Source organism: Piliocolobus tephrosceles, chromosome 2, assembly GCF_002776525.5.
Source record: "Piliocolobus tephrosceles isolate RC106 chromosome 2, ASM277652v3, whole genome shotgun sequence".
Taxonomy (NCBI): Eukaryota; Metazoa; Chordata; class Mammalia; order Primates; family Cercopithecidae; genus Piliocolobus; species Piliocolobus tephrosceles.
In genome coordinates, this window is record NC_045435.1 from 62,937,727 (window position 1) to 62,956,196 (window position 18,470).

Here is an 18,470-nt window from a genome sequence, read left to right on the forward strand (position 1 = left end):
ATAACCCTTAGGCAAGTCACTTACTTTCTGGAGGGCTTATGGTGGGAGGGCTTCCCTTCCTGTCCCATGTCATCCTAATTTTTTCTAATCTCTTCTTCACACAGCAGCCAACTCCCATGATCATGTCTCTAAGGTACAAACCAAAGGAGCGGGGGAAAACCCTTAATCTTGTTGATTCTTCACCCTCCTCTTAAATCATCTCAAAATCAAAATCTTTTTTTTATTTTTTATTTTTTGGTGATGCAGGTACCTAAAATCTACTCTCTCGGCAAATTTCCAGTATGTAACACACTATTATTAGCCATAGTTAATACTAAAGAAATGAAAACAGCTAACTATAACAACCATAACATGATGGATATGTTAATTTGCTTGACTGTAGTAATCACTTTATTACACGTATGTACAGGTGTTCCTTAACTTACGATGGAGTTACATCTTAAACCCATTTTAAGTCAAAAATGCATTTAATATTTCTAACCTACTGAACATTGTAGCTTATCCTAGCCTCCCTTATGTTCAGAACACTTACATTAGCTACAGTTGTGTAAAATCAAACACAATAATAAAGTTATGAATATCTCATGTAATGTATTGAATACTATACTGACTGAAAAATAGAAGGGTTATGTGGATACCAAAAGTACAGTTTCTATTAAATATGTATCTCTTTCACTGTAAAGGTAAAAGATCGTATCAAAATATGCTGTACACCTTAAATATAAACAATAAAAAATAAAAGTATTTTTTAAAAACAAAGTCCGATCTGAAGCCTCCAAGGGTCAGCATAGCCTGCCATAGCCCATGCTTCCAGGCTTAACACATGATAGTCTGCACTCCACTCACGTGCACCAGCAGCCCGTCGGCTGTACCAGGTTTTCTCCTACCACAGGACCTTTGCACATGCCTTTCCCTCTCTAGAGTACTCTCTCCTCTCTTCCTCCCCACTTAAATCCTGCCATTTCTTTGGATTGGTGCTCCACACCTCCTCCTCAGGGGACCTCCCTTTGGCCAACCCCTGTCCCTCTCTCTGCCAGGTTTTCTTTCCTTCTCTCAGTAGTGGGATTCCTAGCATCCTTCTCCTTCACCGGACTGTCAACTTCCTAGGGGCAGCTTCCATTTCTAGTTTTGCTCACCACTATATTGGCAGCCCCAGGCAGTGTGCTGAGCATGGAGTCATTCGGAATCATTATTAAACCAATAAACAAATGAATGAGCCATTGAATGTACAGTGCCAAGCATAGTGTATGGTACGTAGAAAATAACTCGGAAGTGTTAACATTGCTAGAGATTCAAAGAAGCAAAAGATGATTCCTGCAATCAAGTGGCTTTCGTCTTGGAAGAAGATTTCAAATGCATGCCATACTCTTTAGTTTATCGCTGGTGTGGAATTATTTTTAAATGCTGTCTAGGAAATTGGAGGCATTTGAGAAGATCTGTCGTAATTTATTTAGAGTGTTGATTATGGACAAGCCAACTAATGATTACTGTTATAGGAAAACAAAAGAAAAAAATAGCCCATTCTATCAACACTCATTGGTAGTTTTATATTCATACTGGCACCAGGCTCTTTTCAACTGAGTTGTTTTGAACCACTAAAACCGTGGTTTAATATAAACAGCATTTTCTTCCAAGGATCCTATCACAATCAATTTAATGAAAGTTTTTCCACATGGTCTGTAAACTGCAAGATGAACTAGTTGGCGATGCAGGAGCCAAATTTAATTTTGATCAAAGTGATACACATCATAATTTTATTTCTTTGGATAGAAAACAAAAAAAAAAAAGAACAAAAAAGATGCCAAACCACTCTTTGTAGGTTACACTAAAATTTTGAAACACAAATCCACAAGAGCCAGGAAATTCTATTTACAGTGAATCAACTTTAGCTTTGATTTTTCCTGGCATTCATTGGTTTGTTACCTGACTTTTGTGTTTAAGGAATTTTCATACTCTTGTAATAAGAGGAACAAATAAAGTACAGGACATTATTAAGTCCAATAAGCATTTTTCAAAAAAATATATTTTATATTGCTTGTTTTCTTGCTGCTCAGAGATTTCTGTGACTCTGAGAAATGACTGACATTACTTTTGTCCTAACTGTACTATTTTAAATGACATTCCAACCCAGGGGCTTTACACATGGCCTATAGGACATTTGTAGGACAAACACATTGAAATCTGATGAGGCAAGTTAGTAAGAAATGAATAGACAGAAGAAAATCAATTTCCGGTAGGTTAGTGAATATCCACAACTAGTGTTTTCTCCATCCTGCTTGTTAAACATGATACCATTACCAAGGTGAGTTCCTGGGAAAGGTCAGTAGACTCAGCTGACTTGGTTCTCAGGGTAAAGCTCACATGCCCTTGCCAGGGCATGCACCATGAACACCCTCCTTTTGGCAAGTGTCCTTCTCACTGGAACATCACCTTCCACCTCTGGGCCCCACCTCTCCTTCTTGTTCATGACTGCCCCTTTTCACTACACCCTCACATCTTGGCATCATACAGTCACCGATGAACATGTCAGCTTCCTTTGCTTTACAGCTCAGGTCAGGTAACAGCACTGCCAGCTGTGCTGCTCAGTGGTTAGAACATGCATTTTGAAGTCGGCAGACCTGGGTCACATCCCCATTTCTACTTTCATAAGCTGCACAACTTTGAGGAAGCTGCTCAGCTTCTGAGGTGGTAGAGATAACACCACCTACCTCACCAGTGACCTCCTTATTCTGAAGATGGGATGAAATCATGCGTCTGAAGCATTTATTGCAATGCCCGACACAGAGCAAATGCCCGTATGCGGCGTTCAGTGTCACATCCTTGAAATGGCTCCCAGGATCCAGAAAAGGCTCCTCCCTTAGACATGACCGCAACATAAACTGCTTTTCATGGGTTTTCTTATGTGACTTATTTGGAGTATGGTTTTTGCTGAAATTTGGCAGCTGGAATTTTTAGGAGCCCAAACCTAGGCTAGTGTTTCCTGTAAAATATAGCATTTACTGAGTGTGCTATGAGCCAGGCGCTCTTCTAAGCTCTTTACAAGGAATCTTTACAACCTGTTTACACATGAGGCGCAGGAAGAGGCTAGGAAATGTGTCTAAATGTGGACAGTTATAACAACAGCTGACGTTGGTCATTGTGCCAAGAGCTTTACTTTACCTACATCATTCAGGTATCACCTATGAAGCATGTACTTAAATATTCCTCATATCCTATTGAGGACACTGAGGCACACAGAGATGGAGTAATTTACCCAGTGTCACACATCTGATAAATGGCAGAGCATGGACTTAGACCCCCATGTGTCCCACCCTAGAGCCCCAGTGATGCCCACTCTCACCCAGTGTTGCTGAGCCTTGCTCACCACTTTATCAATACATGGCACATTGATTCTGCAAGTCAATAAGGATAATAAATAGCTAACCTTCGTTGAGCACTCGCTGTGCACTAGGCATGAACCATAACTACTTTCTACGCAGGGCCTAATTCAGCAACAGCTCTGTGAGTTAGGTCCTGCTGTTAACCCATTTTACAAAGAAGAAAACTAAGGCATCAAGAGATGAATAACCTGCTCCAGATAGCACAGCTCACAAGTGCTACAGCCTACACTGAACCCCAGGCAAATGGACCCAACTTTGCACCTTTACAATGGCCCTCATCAGATGTAGAACTCCTGCCTGCTCCTCTGCATCTTCATGCAGCATCCTTAAGGATTCTCTAATTTTTAAATGTAAATGGCTATGGTGACACAAATATAAAACACCATTGAACACTCATTTTAACTCCGTGTGATAACAATTCTGTTAATGGAGGACTCTTCCTGTCCTTTTCTCTGATGACTAGATGCTTGAGAGTAGAAATTTTATTGTAGCCAGCCCTCTAGACTCTGATGAAAACAGTTAAGAAATTCAAGTTTATTCAAGGTATTTATGAGACCAGTATGAAGTTTACACCAGGGAGAGGAAATGGCATAATAAAATGGCTTTCATAAAGGCTCGGGCATGATGCTTGCAAAAACCTAACCACACCTTCCTCCTTCAATTTGTGGCTATATTTGCCTTTACAGCAGGAGATAATGCCAATGGATCATTAAATGCAATAACATTGACGTGTAAAAAAGAAGCATGTCATCTTCTATATTCTGAACTTAGAGCATGCCTCTTCCAATTCAAGGTGAAAGCCGCCAGCATCTTAAATGAAATGTCTGCAGGTGCACAGATGCCCTCTGTGTCTCTCGTTTTTGTCTGTGAAACAGTGATAGTAGTTGTACTTCCCTTGTGTGAGGATTACATGAGTAAATGTAGGTAGAGTGCATAGAATAGTGTCTGGCCCAGAGGAAGTGTTGTACCACTGATTGGGTTTATCATGATTAAAGTGTCAAAAGCTCCAGCATTTTATTTGAAGTATTATGGACACTCACGTATAAAAAGGTGAGTAACGAAGCACAGAGTGGCTGATAGCGACTTTCATGGACTGTTCAACCGGGAAGTGCTCTGGGAGACACCCTTTTCAAGCCCTTTTGCTATAGAGGGAGCTGAGTCACCCAGCAGCCCCTTCTGTGTGTCCAGGGCTGAAATGCATCTGGAGGCCAGATCATCACGTGCTGCTACTATGGTGGACTTCCGACCTAGTTACAGCCAGAAGCAGGACCACCGCCAGCCCTTACAGGCACTTCAGCGTGATTTAGAGGAAGGCTTCGCTTCCTCTGGATGGATACGGCCTCTAGTCCACTGCCCTACTTGCCACCTTGCCTTTGCTCACACCTCAGCCTACACATCCCTAATCAGGGTACTACAGAGAAGTTCTAAAAGAGAGAGAGAATCAGTTGTCCAAGAGAAAGAAGCCACTTTGCATGTTGTGATTTTCTGCGAGGTCTATAAACTTGGTGTTTCTTGTCTCTTTCCTCTCTGTGTCATTTTTCACTTGAAATGGCCCCACCTTGTCACCTGCAGTACAGAAACCCGAGACAGCAGGAGAGCTTGGTCAGAGCCACTTGATTATTTTGCAAACACTCCAATACCCTTCTGGACCTCATTTTTTTCATTCTCCACAAAGCAGAGGATACTGTCCTTGATACTATTTTTATCCTATCAAGAAATGGTCTAGAATAAGCTTAAGAGCAAAAACACTTCTCATTAAATACATACGTATTTTTTACTGGAGAAGACACTCAAGTTCCTAAGAACTTAAGAGATGTAGAAGATAGGGAGATTTGGCTGTAGAAACAGCTTGTTGTCAAGTACTTGCCATTGGCTTTCCTATAATATCTGGAGCTGCTACTTCAAATTATCACCTGTAAGGTGATGCAAAAATGTACATGTTAATTTTTCGATTCATACTGGTTCAAATATACTGTAGTTTAATGGACATTTGGATGCCATTGCTTGAAATGAGATTTCATGTGATGATACCAAGGTTTCCAAAGGAGATATTAAGGTGGGATTGCTATCTGAAAAGAAGGTATTTTATAATATTTTGAAAGTATTTATATTATTTTTTTAAAATATTTACTTTTTAAAAAGTAAGTACATGTATGTTTTTAACCTCTAAGACACATCATCTCTTTTACTAATCAGAGGCTGGTAGTCAGATGTATTCTATATTTAGGAAAACAGGAAAGGATTTTAAAATGTGAGACACGTCAGTTAGACACAAAGAAGACTTTTCTAACAAGGAAATTACCCAGGCTATAAATTTATCTGTGCAGGATGCTTGAAATGGAGTAAGGAGGGGATCTGATGGTTGTAAAAATACCAAATCTAGGGAAATAACATCAGGATGCATTTAGAAAATACCATGGACAAACTCTGCTGAGGTCCCAACTAGAACCCAACACACCCATATATAGAAACTGATAGCTGTGGCAGTGCCATCTACAGATAGACATCTCTGAAGTGAAGTACTTTCCTCAGAAACACATTAATTTGAACACCATTCATTCCTGAAACTCACATTTCTTCTTAACTGCCATAATACCTGCATTTTAGATAAGTTGCCTTCCCTTCTCCAAGCCCTAGAGGAGACTATAAATTTGAAATAAATTAAGACAGACAGGAGTTTCCTAAATGAAAAAAGATTTTTTTTTTTATCCAACCTAAATCAGGGCTTGAAACCTTTTACTTTTCAGTATATAGTTTATTATCGTCTATTGCTTCCAGTGGATTCTATGTTTTAATTAGTTTGAAAACATAGGTGTGATATTTTACAGAATGAAATCACTGCCCCGGTATTTAATTAAATGAACCCTATAAAAGTTGGATTTTAGCCAGGGGCATAATTTATACTAGGCTGAATTTAAAATTGCATTCATACTTTATATGAGGTCATTTGCACGTGTAATAGAACTAGAGGTGACTGTGATATGCTGAACTTCAGAAACCAAATGTCCCCCATAAATAGGTACTTAGCTTCTAATTTGGAGAGAGTATAGTATGCCTTTTCCAAATACTACATTTTAAAATATCCTGAACTGCCTACAATTAAGTTGTAGAAAACTTTGGAGGCTCTCTGGGACTCTGTGTTTTGAAAGGTGCTACTGTATGACAATAGTTTAACCCATGGTATTTCTAAGTAGACCGTGAAAACCAAGCCTGTCTCTGGGTTATGGGCCCGGCTAGCATTCCGTCATGTGTAGTCTCTGAGTCACTGGATGTCTTGGTAAAACGCCACCCATAATGCATTTATCTGCCCATTTCTTAAGTAGTTCCCATGTGTTGTGCCTCATTTTTCCTCCAAGGACTTCTTTCAGTGACATTCCATCAGCCAAGAAGGGAACTGGTCTCACTAAATAAGCTCAGTGAATTCTTGCTGAATGAGTGAATGACTGAAAGATAGACAGATGGGTTGTCAGTGAAATTTACCTCCCACATGGAAAGCTCGCCAGCTTTGTGTTAGTTCTCAGGACGGACTGTGGAAAAGACAGCTACAAGTACCTCCTAGGGAGAGCAACAGCAATGTTATTCCGGCCCAAATTGAACCAGGAAGGAATGGTTCCACGCCCTCAGCGTAATTGTCTGTCTTGTCTCGGGAGACCTTATGCTAAAGGACCTCTTTAAGGTCCCTTAGTGTCATGTCACATTTGCATCAGTGATGTTTGCCTTGCGACTAACTGATTGGATTTTTGCCATAATTGTACCTAAGTCCCAGGGGACCAGCCAGAGCCTTAGGTGGATAATTTAAGCATTTAATTTATAATAAAGATAAAGTTTGCAATCAGCATTTCTTGTTCCAAAACATTCCATTTACTTGGTTTTAAAGCTGCATAAACTGTTTTAAAGGCAATCTGCTCAATTGGGCGAGTTAATGATATTGAATTTGACCGGGCCAAACGTCACTGGGTGAGCATCCCGTCTATAATCACAGCCATCATCACTGCCGTTTTGTGTAATGTAGATGCAATGCTAACCCTAAGAATAAAAGTTGTCATTCTCGGTTGGCTGACGGCGTGCACCGGAGTCATCACCTCGCTACGTCTCTCAGTGATGTGATTCCAAGATGACAGTGTAATAAGTGTTATGTGCACAAGGTAATTCAAAACAAATTTGGCTGCAAAAATGGATCGTCTAGGATAGTAAACTCCCCCTTGTCTCATCTTCTTTTAAGAGAATGTAATGATCCCTAAAATACCTTGTCAAGCAGCTCATGTGGCAGGGGTCAAGTCCTGTAAAATTTATCTGTTGCACCCCCCTCCTCCTCCAAGAATCCCAACTCAAGGACTGAAAATATCAGTGTGCATATTGGTACCCCAGGAACACACAAGACGGGCAGACAGCTTCTGGGAAGCTAAGAAGCCTTTCGGCATACGAATGTCTCTTAAGAACACCTCACTAGGCTGGGTTTCGCTTCTTTGATTATAGATTGTTTCCTTATGGGAAAATGTGTCTCTTCTACTATAGGATCCCCACGAGCACTGGAGTCTTAGTAAATTCTTATTAGTGGCATTTAGGCATTACAAGTAAGTTATCTCATCTAAACTTTCTATTACCCTAAGAAGCATGATGCTATATTTATTTTGTAGATGAGGAAACTGGAAAGAACAGTTAAATTGCCCAAAGCCCACAGCCAGGATTCCAACGCTGGCTTCATCCCACAATTGCCATCCCTGCACACTCCACCTCTGAACTATAAAAAAAGGAGGAGGTCACCTGGCTTGTGGAGGGGCTTATTTGAGCTGTATTTGATTGAAAACTGCATGGGCTACTACATTTATTTTCTTGGGCACAGTTGTCAGAAATGCCTTTCTGTGGAACCCAGCCATACTAGGCAGGAGGGACATTCTTGTGTGGGATGACAGGGTATTTCTCAGTCACCCCAAAGTCCCAGTTCTCCCTTTGGGGTTGCTACTGCTCTTCCCTCTGTAACCTGGGGAGTATGGATGTGGTTGTATCAGTGCTGTTTAATAGTACCGAAAGCTGGATGGATTGAGAACAGCTTTCCTGCTTTTTGTAATTGAGTGTGTCTCAACACAGAGGAGCTCTTTGTAGCTAAGAATGCTTTTAGCTTTAGGCTGATCCAAACAGGTCCTTCATGCATCATTTTCTTGGTACCATTTAAACATCCACTCAATGGTACTAGCATTTGGTTTATAAAATCTATCCAAGTAAAGCAATAGTTGCCATCACCTTGCTATAAAAAAGAAATAAGATGTACTCCTAATCAGAGAACGCTTTTCACTAATTATTTTACCCATGTAGAAGCCTGTCTCTAGGAATGAATGAGAAGACATTTGTGCCTAATTTTACAATAGAGCTATGTGATATTTACACCTTTTAGGATGTTTTGGACTGTAGGTAGTTAAGATCCAAGTCAAATGACCTAAAGTATAAGAAATGTATTATTGAATATAACAAGAAGTTTGGGGATAGGAGGTTCTAAACTTGGTTAATTCACTTACTCAGTGATATTATTGGGACCACAATTCTCTCATTTTTCTACTCTGCCATCCTCAGTGTGTTAAGCTGGCCTGTGAGGCCAGTTCCCCACAGGGTCCCAAGATGCTGCCACAAGTCCAAGGAAGCATGCAGATGACTTGCCTAGGGGCAGAAAATGGCCCTCTCCTGTCTCATGTCTTAGTTTAAGGATGAACAAAACCTCAGAGCTCCCTAGCAGTTCTCCCATCCCATCCAACCAGCCAGAATTATACTGTATACTCATGCCTAAATCCATCATGAGGCAAAAGGACCAAGACCACCATGATAGGCGGGAGCCCATCAAAATCCACACCTCAAATCTTCCCCCAGAAGGAAAGATACAGGATCTGGTAGAAAGGAAACAAAGAGTTCTTTTAGCAGAGAGGAAGCATTGGGGTGAGGATGGGTGCGTGCTGCGCAGGCAGCTGACATTGTCTCCTGTAGGGTTTGTAAGAATTATGTGTCTCTAAGAAGTGTAGACCCACAGGTTCCTTTCTGGACACAACTGGAAGATTCCCGGATTCTAATTCCCCATCCTCTCCTCACTTAGCTTAGTGTTCCTCTTAACAAGAATAGGAAGTTATAAAGGAAAAAGATACCATAGTAAGAAAATCCCATTCTTATTCCTTTTTGGCAAAAGGCCTGGTATTTATATAGTATTAAATAGAGGAAGAACAAATTTGACACAATCCTAATGTCTGAATTCATTGTGGGTATAACTAACATTGGGGCAAGCCATCCCCAGGGAATACAAAGGGCAGAAGACCAGTGTGACTGGGTGGTATTGAACACACCCACACCTCCTAAGGGTGCTATCTGTTGCATCAATTTGTTCTCAGGAACAAATTTACTGTAGCATTGTAAATTCCTGTACTATGTGACTCTTGGTGTCACACATTTAGTGAAAGATATGGCTCAAATAGTTCGGCCCCAGCATGAATTCCACAGGACCCCAAGTTGTTTTTCATCCCCATCTACACCCCATTCCCTCCCATGCCAAGCCCTCAGCATTCGAAGGTCTGAGCAGGGAAGCACTCACCAAGGTCACTTAGGGCGGAAAGCTAGAAAGAATTCTTTCTTGTCCTTTCATTCTTCTCTCAAAGGGAGAAACATGGCAACAGTTGTAGTGTTAAACCCTGCTTTCCAAGTCCTCCAGGATGGGGAATTGAAAAGTTCGGTGGTTCAGACAGTTCCTTATTTACTGGTGCACTCAAGTCATTTTGTGACCCAGAGTTCTTTTCTGCCGAACTCCCTCATGATGTAAATAAATTACTTAAGTGGATTGAATCCAAATCATTAATAACCTCCACTGGCATGATTCATTTGGGCTTCATTACAAGGAAAGAATTCAACATCTATTTCTCAACCCAACAGTTGTTTACGACGCACTTCAGCCTAAGAGTTGTCCCTACAGGGCCAGAGTGAAAGGGTTTGGGGGAAAAAAAGAGAAAAACAGCTTTACAATCAATACTTATGTTCTGCCTGGACAGAGGGAAATTGAAGTGCTCTGAGGATAGACCTAACTGTCAGCATGCTTTGAAGTCCAAGATACTAAGGGAGGAAAAAGTATGTATGCCAGATAGGAAAAGGCTGTGGTTCAGTGTTCATTTTGACATTTATACATACATGCTAAAAACACGCACATGGCAAGAATGGACTATTAATGTAAGAGATTTAAACTCAGGGATTGCTATGTGGAGTGACTTGAGTGGGTCAGTGTTCTCCAGCAAAGCTTTGAGAAGCTGAGCAACTTCTGCAGTCCTATGGAATATGATTCCTTTACCATCATTTTACATTTGCTTTTTAAAAGCCCACCAAACCTCTTGAGGAATACTATAATATTAACATATTGTGGAGCCTGATGCATTTTATGCAGTCCAGCCATAAGATGTTACCAGACTTTCTGCACATAACTACCTGAACATAGTTCCTTTGTTTTATGGGGGAAGGGAAAAGAGAGGATAAATTAAATCATTGGACTTCCATCTAACTTGGAGTGACTTTGATTTTTAGAAATAAGACTCTGATTTCTATATCATCTTATGTAAGCTGTTCTAAAGATAGCCAGGTTGGGTGAGTTTTGATTGTACCATTGGGGAGAATCCTGGACACAGCATCCAACGTTCTGACCCAGCATGAACTAGTAAGGTCCTCTCATGAGGTCTGAGGCTGTAGGGAGGGAGATGATCTTACTTTCAGTCCTGCCAACTTCACAGGACTATGATGAGAGAACTGTTGAGAGGTATCTTCATTTAAGCCATGCAACAGATAGTAGTCACTCAATAAGTGCAGGCTTTGAGGATGCAGTAATAGCAAAACACTGCACACAGTGGGAAACAAAACAGCAATTAAGCCAGCGGTTACTTCCCCCCAAACGTTGGCCATTTGAGTTCCTTCTCCATAATACTTGCCATATGCCCCTATGGCCTGAACTGTCATTTACTTAATATTGTCAATGGGCTTTTTAAAGAGCGAAAGGGTTAATTTTAAGAGGAAACTTCATATTACTTCCTTGACGGGAAGACTGGTATCATCTGACACAAACTGGAAAAATACGCACTATTAAAACGTAACAATGTAATGAATTTCCAGTTAGCTATTATTGCCTGATAAAGGCTCGGCGCCTGAGGCTGGCCTTTTCTTTCACAGGCAAGATTAGCAAGTGATGAAATTGTGTTAAAGACATTCCACGGGGAAGCCAAGCTTTCCCGTTGTGAGATTTATTATTTCATGCCAGATCTGAATACCTCCAAACTCACTCTCTTTCCACCAGGCATTCTTTGGGAAACCTAAACATTAGAGAAGTGAAGTTCTCTGACCCCATCGCCTGCTTCTTTTAGCTGCTTACACATGAAAGGAGCCAATCCATGTATCTGTCCTTCCATTTTCTGCTTCATTCTAATCTTGTCCCACCCTAAATATTTTTCCACAGGTCAACGGCAAAGACTTGTCCAGAGCAACTCATGACCAGGCTGTGGAAGCTTTCAAGACAGCCAAGGAGCCCATAGTGGTGCAGGTGTTGAGAAGAACACCAAGGACCAAAATGTTCACGCCTCCGTCAGAGTCGCAGCTGGTGGACACGGGAACCCAAACCGACATCACCTTTGAACATATCATGGCCCTCACTAAGATGTCCTCTCCCAGCCCGCCCGTGCTGGATCCCTATCTCTTGCCAGAGGAGTAAGTAACCTAATCTTGAACCCCTAATGCGTTAGGTAAAGAAGTATTTCCAAGTTGTTTTTTTGCTCTTCCATGTGGCAAAAAAAAAAATCAATGCACCCTATAATTTTCCTCCAAGTTGCCCGTATTTAATTTTATTGTTTATAGAGGCAATAAATCGAATCCTGCTCAAAACCGCTCTGACATATTAATTACTTTATTATAACCCTGGAGCAGACTTATTCAAATTATATCCTAAGAACAGAATTACTTACAAATGTTGTAAAAGTTGTTTCAGAATAAAATTTAATCACCCCAAATGGTAATTTGAAGATCCTGCAGTTATTACTAGAGGGAATGCTGATCATTCTTTTAAATAGACAACAAAGTAAGTTGCGTGTGTCAAGAGAGCCCTGGAGGTTGTGCCTTCTGCTTTCTTGGGTCTCATTTCAAGCCTGGATCCATGTAATAAGCCCACACATGCCTCATCTAAGTACTGCATCAACCAATTAAATAACAGCTGCAACTCAGCACGCCACATGGATTTCTTTACACACACCTCTTCTCCCAACTTATTTCTGCCAGCGACAAAGATTCCTTCAGAGGCTTCAAGTCAGACAAACCTGATGCTCAAAGTGATTTCTAGTTGTGGAACTTGGGTAACCGACTTTGTTTTGTGGGGCTGTATTCTTCCTATATTAAAATGGGGATAACAGTGTCAATCTCTTATGATCGTTGAAGGATTAAATGAAACAGTATGTGGGAAGTGCCCACGGGGCATATGGTAAGCACTTGGTAAATGATAGCAGTGATCCCCGTTAATTTAGTGGGTGAGGTAAAATATTCAGGAAAAAATGAAGAGCAAGACACTTTCTGTGATAGACTGCTGGCCTCCAAGGCGTCCAGTTCGACATAGCTTTTAACATAGCTTTTCGTGTGTGACTTCGCACATCTGAGGACACAGCCTCTCCAGCTGATGTTAGGGTCGGTCGCCCCTGTGTTTTCCCATCTCAGCTCCATCTCGGATCAGATCATTTATTTCAAAGGGCATTTTCACCTCTTACAGGAAAATCCACTGGGTAATACCTGTTGGATTCCTAGTAGTAAGTCAGTAGCTGGAGTGAGCACTTGTTTCCTGTGGTTCTGTCAAGTTCCAAATAAAGGCTTGCCCTATCATCCCTTGGTTTTAGTGGCTAGCTGTCACTGGAACCCAAGGGCTAATTCCCCAGGCTTGACAGAGTAGGTTTGGCAGCAGCTGGTAGCGTACAGACAGAGGACAGGGCATCCGTCTCACATTCACTCAGAGTGCACATGTGCAAAGCACTATTATCTCCTTTATTTCTCATGACTGTCCATTTATACAGATGAGGAACTGCAAACTCACCAGGTTCCACTGAGCTGATGGAAAGGCAGGTCAGTCAGACCCCGACTCCCAGCTGTGAACCACAGTACCCTGTAGTGGCCCATTCGATCCTCTGGAACAACTGGCTGATTCACTGAGTATGATTATCCAAACCATTTATCTGACGTTATAGACCAAACTGCCTCACATTATTGATAGGCCTTTTAGGCTACTTCTGACTCTCAAATGTTGACCTGTCACAGTGACGGGCCTTTTAGAAGCTAAGCCTGTAATTTCCTCTTAAGTCTAGTTAACATGACATGACTTATCCCCTGGGGGCAACTTGAGAAATGTCAGAAGAGTCCAGAGGTCAGGCCTCTTCAGGTTCTGGTTAGGTCAGACAACAGCAAGAGCGTGCATCGGGACTGAATGGGGAATGTTAAGTTGATGCGTGAAAGCCCAGACCTTCCAACAGTATCCTCAGTACTAAAAGCCCTTTAGTGCAGGCAGTGTATTTGCCTGATGGGTCCAGAAAATTGAAAGCCAGCCCTTGTTTGAATGGCCACTCATGTCTGATCTGTTGTTTCAAAACTAAGTGCCTGGCAGGGAAGACTAGGGCCCATTGATTGCTGTGTGCTATTGACCTTTGAGAACGTGAAGGTTTGGGTCCCCAGCCAACAATCAGAGGCTGAAGCTTTGCATCTGGCACCGTGGACTGTTAAGCTCCTTTCAAAGCCACCGATCGAGTATGTTATGACTCCCACTGCCTTTGCTCCTTGAGGTTCCTTTAATGACGCTTCCAAAGATGTCATGAGTTCTGTGGATTGTGTTTTGCATATGTTGTCCTAGGGAAACGCAAGCTTCCAGTCTCCTAGCAGAATGAATATGGGTGTGTACTCATTATATGTAAACATATACACACATATGCATTTATGCCTACATGTTTGCACATACGTTTCAACCGTGTAAGTGCATACTGCTTTGAGTATCAAACATATTTTTGTGGGTAACATTAAAAAAGACACTGTCCTAGGTAACAGCGCAAGAGTTTCAGTCTCAGCCTTTTGAACTGGTCTCAGAGGCCAGCACATATCTTAGACTGTTGCCTGGGCTCAAGCCTAGTTTTCTGCAGAGATAAAATCTGACAATGAAGCAATAAGCAGTAAAATACTGTCCAGTTTCCTGCATACAGATGGAGTTAGAAATTAGTCACGTTGAATCACATGACTGGCAGGCTCCCGGATGGGCTCTGCAAACAACAAAGTCCATCAGGCTGGCACTTTGCATCTTAAGTCCTTCAGGAGGAAATGGACTAAAGGCAAATGGTAAAATTAGGATGATGGAGGTCCTGACTGTGCTGAGAGCCCCATCCAGAGGGAAGTGAGTCATGAAAGGGCCCACACCCTGGGAACTGTTACTGTGCCACTGGCCTGACAATGGGTGTAAGAGAAACAGATCCTGACACTGGAAACAGGGCTGTAATGATGTTGCATCTCTTTTCAGGCATCCCTCAGCCCATGAATACTACGATCCAAATGACTACATTGGAGACATCCATCAGGAGATGGACAGGGAGGAGCTGGAGCTGGAGGTAGGAAGAACATCCTTGTCTCATTTTAGGAGTCATTATTAAGAACACAGAATGCCTAGTAAGTTCTCTATAAACATAAATTAGTTTACAGATGCCAATGAAAAAATAACAAAAGCAGAACCACTTTTACTCATGCCTTTTGAAAGGCACAACTGAGATTCTTCTTCCCTCCTTGGAAACAGAGTTTAATAATCAAGTCCCAAAAGCAGAAACGTAAGGTTTTTTTTTTTTTTTTTTTCATTTGAATCACTTAAAAGATAGGACAGTAAATCCTGTTGTCAACCTCTGAATCCACATAATCCATACATTCTTGTAACTAACATAAGCCTCCTCACCTTCCTCCTTTTTATGTCATCACCACTCTTTACTCAAAGGCAGATGGCTCAAGAGTAGGTGGATAAATTACTTCAGTGAATGCTGGCCTGACCTAACAAAAGGGTTTGTTCACTGCTTCACTTGCTTCAAGCTTGCTAACATTGATATAGAAGAAATTAAACAAATCCGTAACTCTTCTTAAGTGTTGCTTGAGGCCACACAGGAGTAAAGATTCAAGATGCTACATAATGTCAAGTAGGTCTTTGTTAAGGTTTAAAATATTTAGAGGACACCAGCTTGCCAACAGAGTTCTACTTCCCATTTTCCTTTTAATAAGGATGATAGAAAATACAGGAAACACTAACTTGTATAATATATTTATATTTTGGGGGAAACACTTTTATATTTCAATGGGGTTTCAAAAAATATAAGAGCATTTTTGAAAGCTGATCTTGCGGAATAAAGTAAAAAGACACCTGATGTTGACAGGCAAGCCCTTGGGTACCATCAAAAGGTCACCCAGGAAAAAAAATTGAACATTTTATCCAATTTCATGGCTAACCGTTGTGTAATCTATGCTGTCCTACCAATACTTCTGAAGCTGAACTGTTTAGTGGCAGTAGGTTCTGTGCAAGGACAGAAGCAGTCGAATAGTAGAAAACAGCCGTGTTCCTCTACTTAAAGTTACCAAGAGTCCTTATTCCAAAACAGAAGTTACAAATCAATAAATGTGGGCAAACAATGACTTAACTGACGGTTAGCCAGATACAGTCAAATCAAAGGACTTGTCGCCAGTGGCATGACTGACTCAATGCAAGTTTTTAAAACTTTAAAATTTTCCCTAAATGCACCTGTTCTAAACAGGAATGGCCACTATAAAAAGTTGACTGTTTCTGCTTGCTGTCAACCACTTACCGAAGCGCTTGCCGTTTAACGATTACTCCAGGAAATGAAGTTTTGTCATTTTCAAAAATCAGGATTCTGCCTCTTATTTAGTGTCCTTTCACCCCAGCTTCAGGGATGTTTGGTGAAGCAGCCATGACTCCTTCAGGACACTTGTCCTTAATTTGTTAATGTATGTTCCTTCCAAAGGGGGTTCATAAGGAAATACATTTGAGAAATGCCAGATTGAAGAAAACTAAACAGATTTCTTGGAGGACTTCTGAGAATCTTGACTATCTAACTGGCATTGGTAAATCCCCTGCGGGAGTGGGCAGAATTTCCCCCACCTCTCTGGCCAAGTACCTGTTTATATTTCCTCAGTCTACAGTTCTCTGGAACACTGTTGGAGAAACACTGCTCTCCAAACAGAGAGCTATTTAATCATCTTTATGGGACGACACTGCTTTTTGATGATGTCATTGTGGCAAAGTAGAGTTCTTTTAAAAAGCTGTCAAGTGTTTCCGAAGCTAGAGTTATGAAGTAGTAGAGACTTTGCAGTCTTTGGTATTTAGTTAAACTTGACTTTATAGCAGTGGGTTCTGTGGCTCATTTTTTAGTTTCTAATACCTTTGAGAATCTGATGGAACCTACAGCCCCTCTCTGGAAAAACTCTCCTGCCTGCAAGAGCTTACATATGGTTTCAGGAGATTCACTGAGCCCCCACAGTATCTGGCCAATTTGGGCCATTCTGTCTTACAGTTTTTTTGTTATATCTGAATATCACCAGAACTCTTACGTGCTTTCTATTTCTCTTTAACTCGACTCAACTTATTTAAACTACGGTAATTGTATTTTAAAGGAAACGCTATACCACTGCCTCAAGCAGAAAGTCAGCATCCATTGTCTTAAATAGAAAATCCCATACAATTAAATACAGTGGACACAAGCCAGTGTTATTAAATCCTGGTGCTCAATAAGGGTGCCTGCTGAGGGATGGGAGCCTGGGGCCACTACATCCTGCCTTTTCTCTAAGGAGATTAGCTAGTATTAAAGAAGTGTTAAGACTAGCCTGAACTGAGTCTTTCTCCCCAAAGCCTGAAGCACCTGAGAGCATCCTGCTTTCAGCAGGAGGGAGCCACTCAGAAACTGTTCCCTAGAACCCTGTTGTTTAAAGTGTGGTAGGAAGACCAGCAGCCTGGCTGGTCAAAGTAGAGTTCTCACCTAGGAGATGTGGGAACTGCAGAAACTTGGCCCCCCAGATCTTCAGAATCAGAATCTGCACTTTAACAAGGTCCCTAGGTACCTCGGTGCCCGTTACCCTGACCTACAGGCCACAGGCCCAGATAAAGAAGCCCAAGCTACCATTTCCTCTTGTTCTCTTGAGTCACGCCAGCGAGGCTTTGGTGGTGCCTTTCACTCACTGCAGTGTAGAGATGTGCCCCCGCGTCACGAATATTGCCCACACCGTCCATGCAGAGTAAAATTATCAGGGTCTAGGAATGACTGAACCCCTCGTAGGCATGTGACACTGTGTTCCTAAGACTGCTTCTCTCTTTTCATGAATAAAAGCAGACATAATGCAGGTGTTTAGAAAACTAGCCTGGGATTAATATTTTAAGCTAGACCTTGGATGCCATCAGACTCTATATTTGTGTTTATTTTCAATTCTGTTCATTTTACTGAGTATCTCTTACATTAAATATACTGTTTGGCCCTAGAAATGCAAAATCAGGAAGTCACCACTCTGCCTGCCTGTAAGGAGCTCACAAGCCATTAGGACCATTAGACATTAGCTTTCCATTTCTTCTTAAACAACCAGAATAGGGGCATTCTCCATCTCTAGCCCATTTGAACAGTTACCATGGAGTACCGTGAGTCCATAGCAGCCAGGAAGTCTTGCTTTAAACATTTGGTCTTTTGTCCACAGCAACTCAGATGTCACCAGGTCATTTCTGTTACCTAAGTACCTTCTCATAAAATGAACCTGGCAATTTTGGACAGGTGTTGTCCTCAGTTCTGTGGTGGTGATGGCTCAGGCCTCCTAGGCTAGGAACGCATCAGCTGAGGCCTACTGCAGCCACTCACCGGAAGGGTCTCTCCACTAGAGAACAGTAGCCGTGCCTCCAGCATTGCTGTTTCAGAGGTGTGTCTCTGAAAGGGCCTCTGGTCGGTCCGTTCGAGAAGGTTAATTAATAAACCCCACGTGCTGAGAAGTGAGTTTCCTAAAGTGGGCCCAGTTTCCAGGGAGACTGGCATGTGCCTGTCATCCCTG

At 41.6% G+C, this 18,470-nt stretch overlaps 1 protein-coding gene across 4 annotated transcripts in view; it reads left to right on the plus strand.

Moving 5' to 3' along the window:
* Nucleotides 1-18,470, plus strand: part of PDZRN3 (PDZ domain containing ring finger 3) — a 238,450-nt gene that overhangs the window by 204,835 nt on the left and 15,145 nt on the right. For all 4 annotated transcript variants that reach the window (XM_023199922.2, XM_023199935.1, XM_023199939.2 and 1 more), the window contains 2 exons: nt 11,842-12,089; nt 14,914-15,001. In XM_023199922.2, the coding sequence (XP_023055690.1) occupies nt 11,842-12,089; nt 14,914-15,001 (336 nt within the window). The remainder of the gene's footprint in view (nt 1-11,841; nt 12,090-14,913; nt 15,002-18,470) is intronic.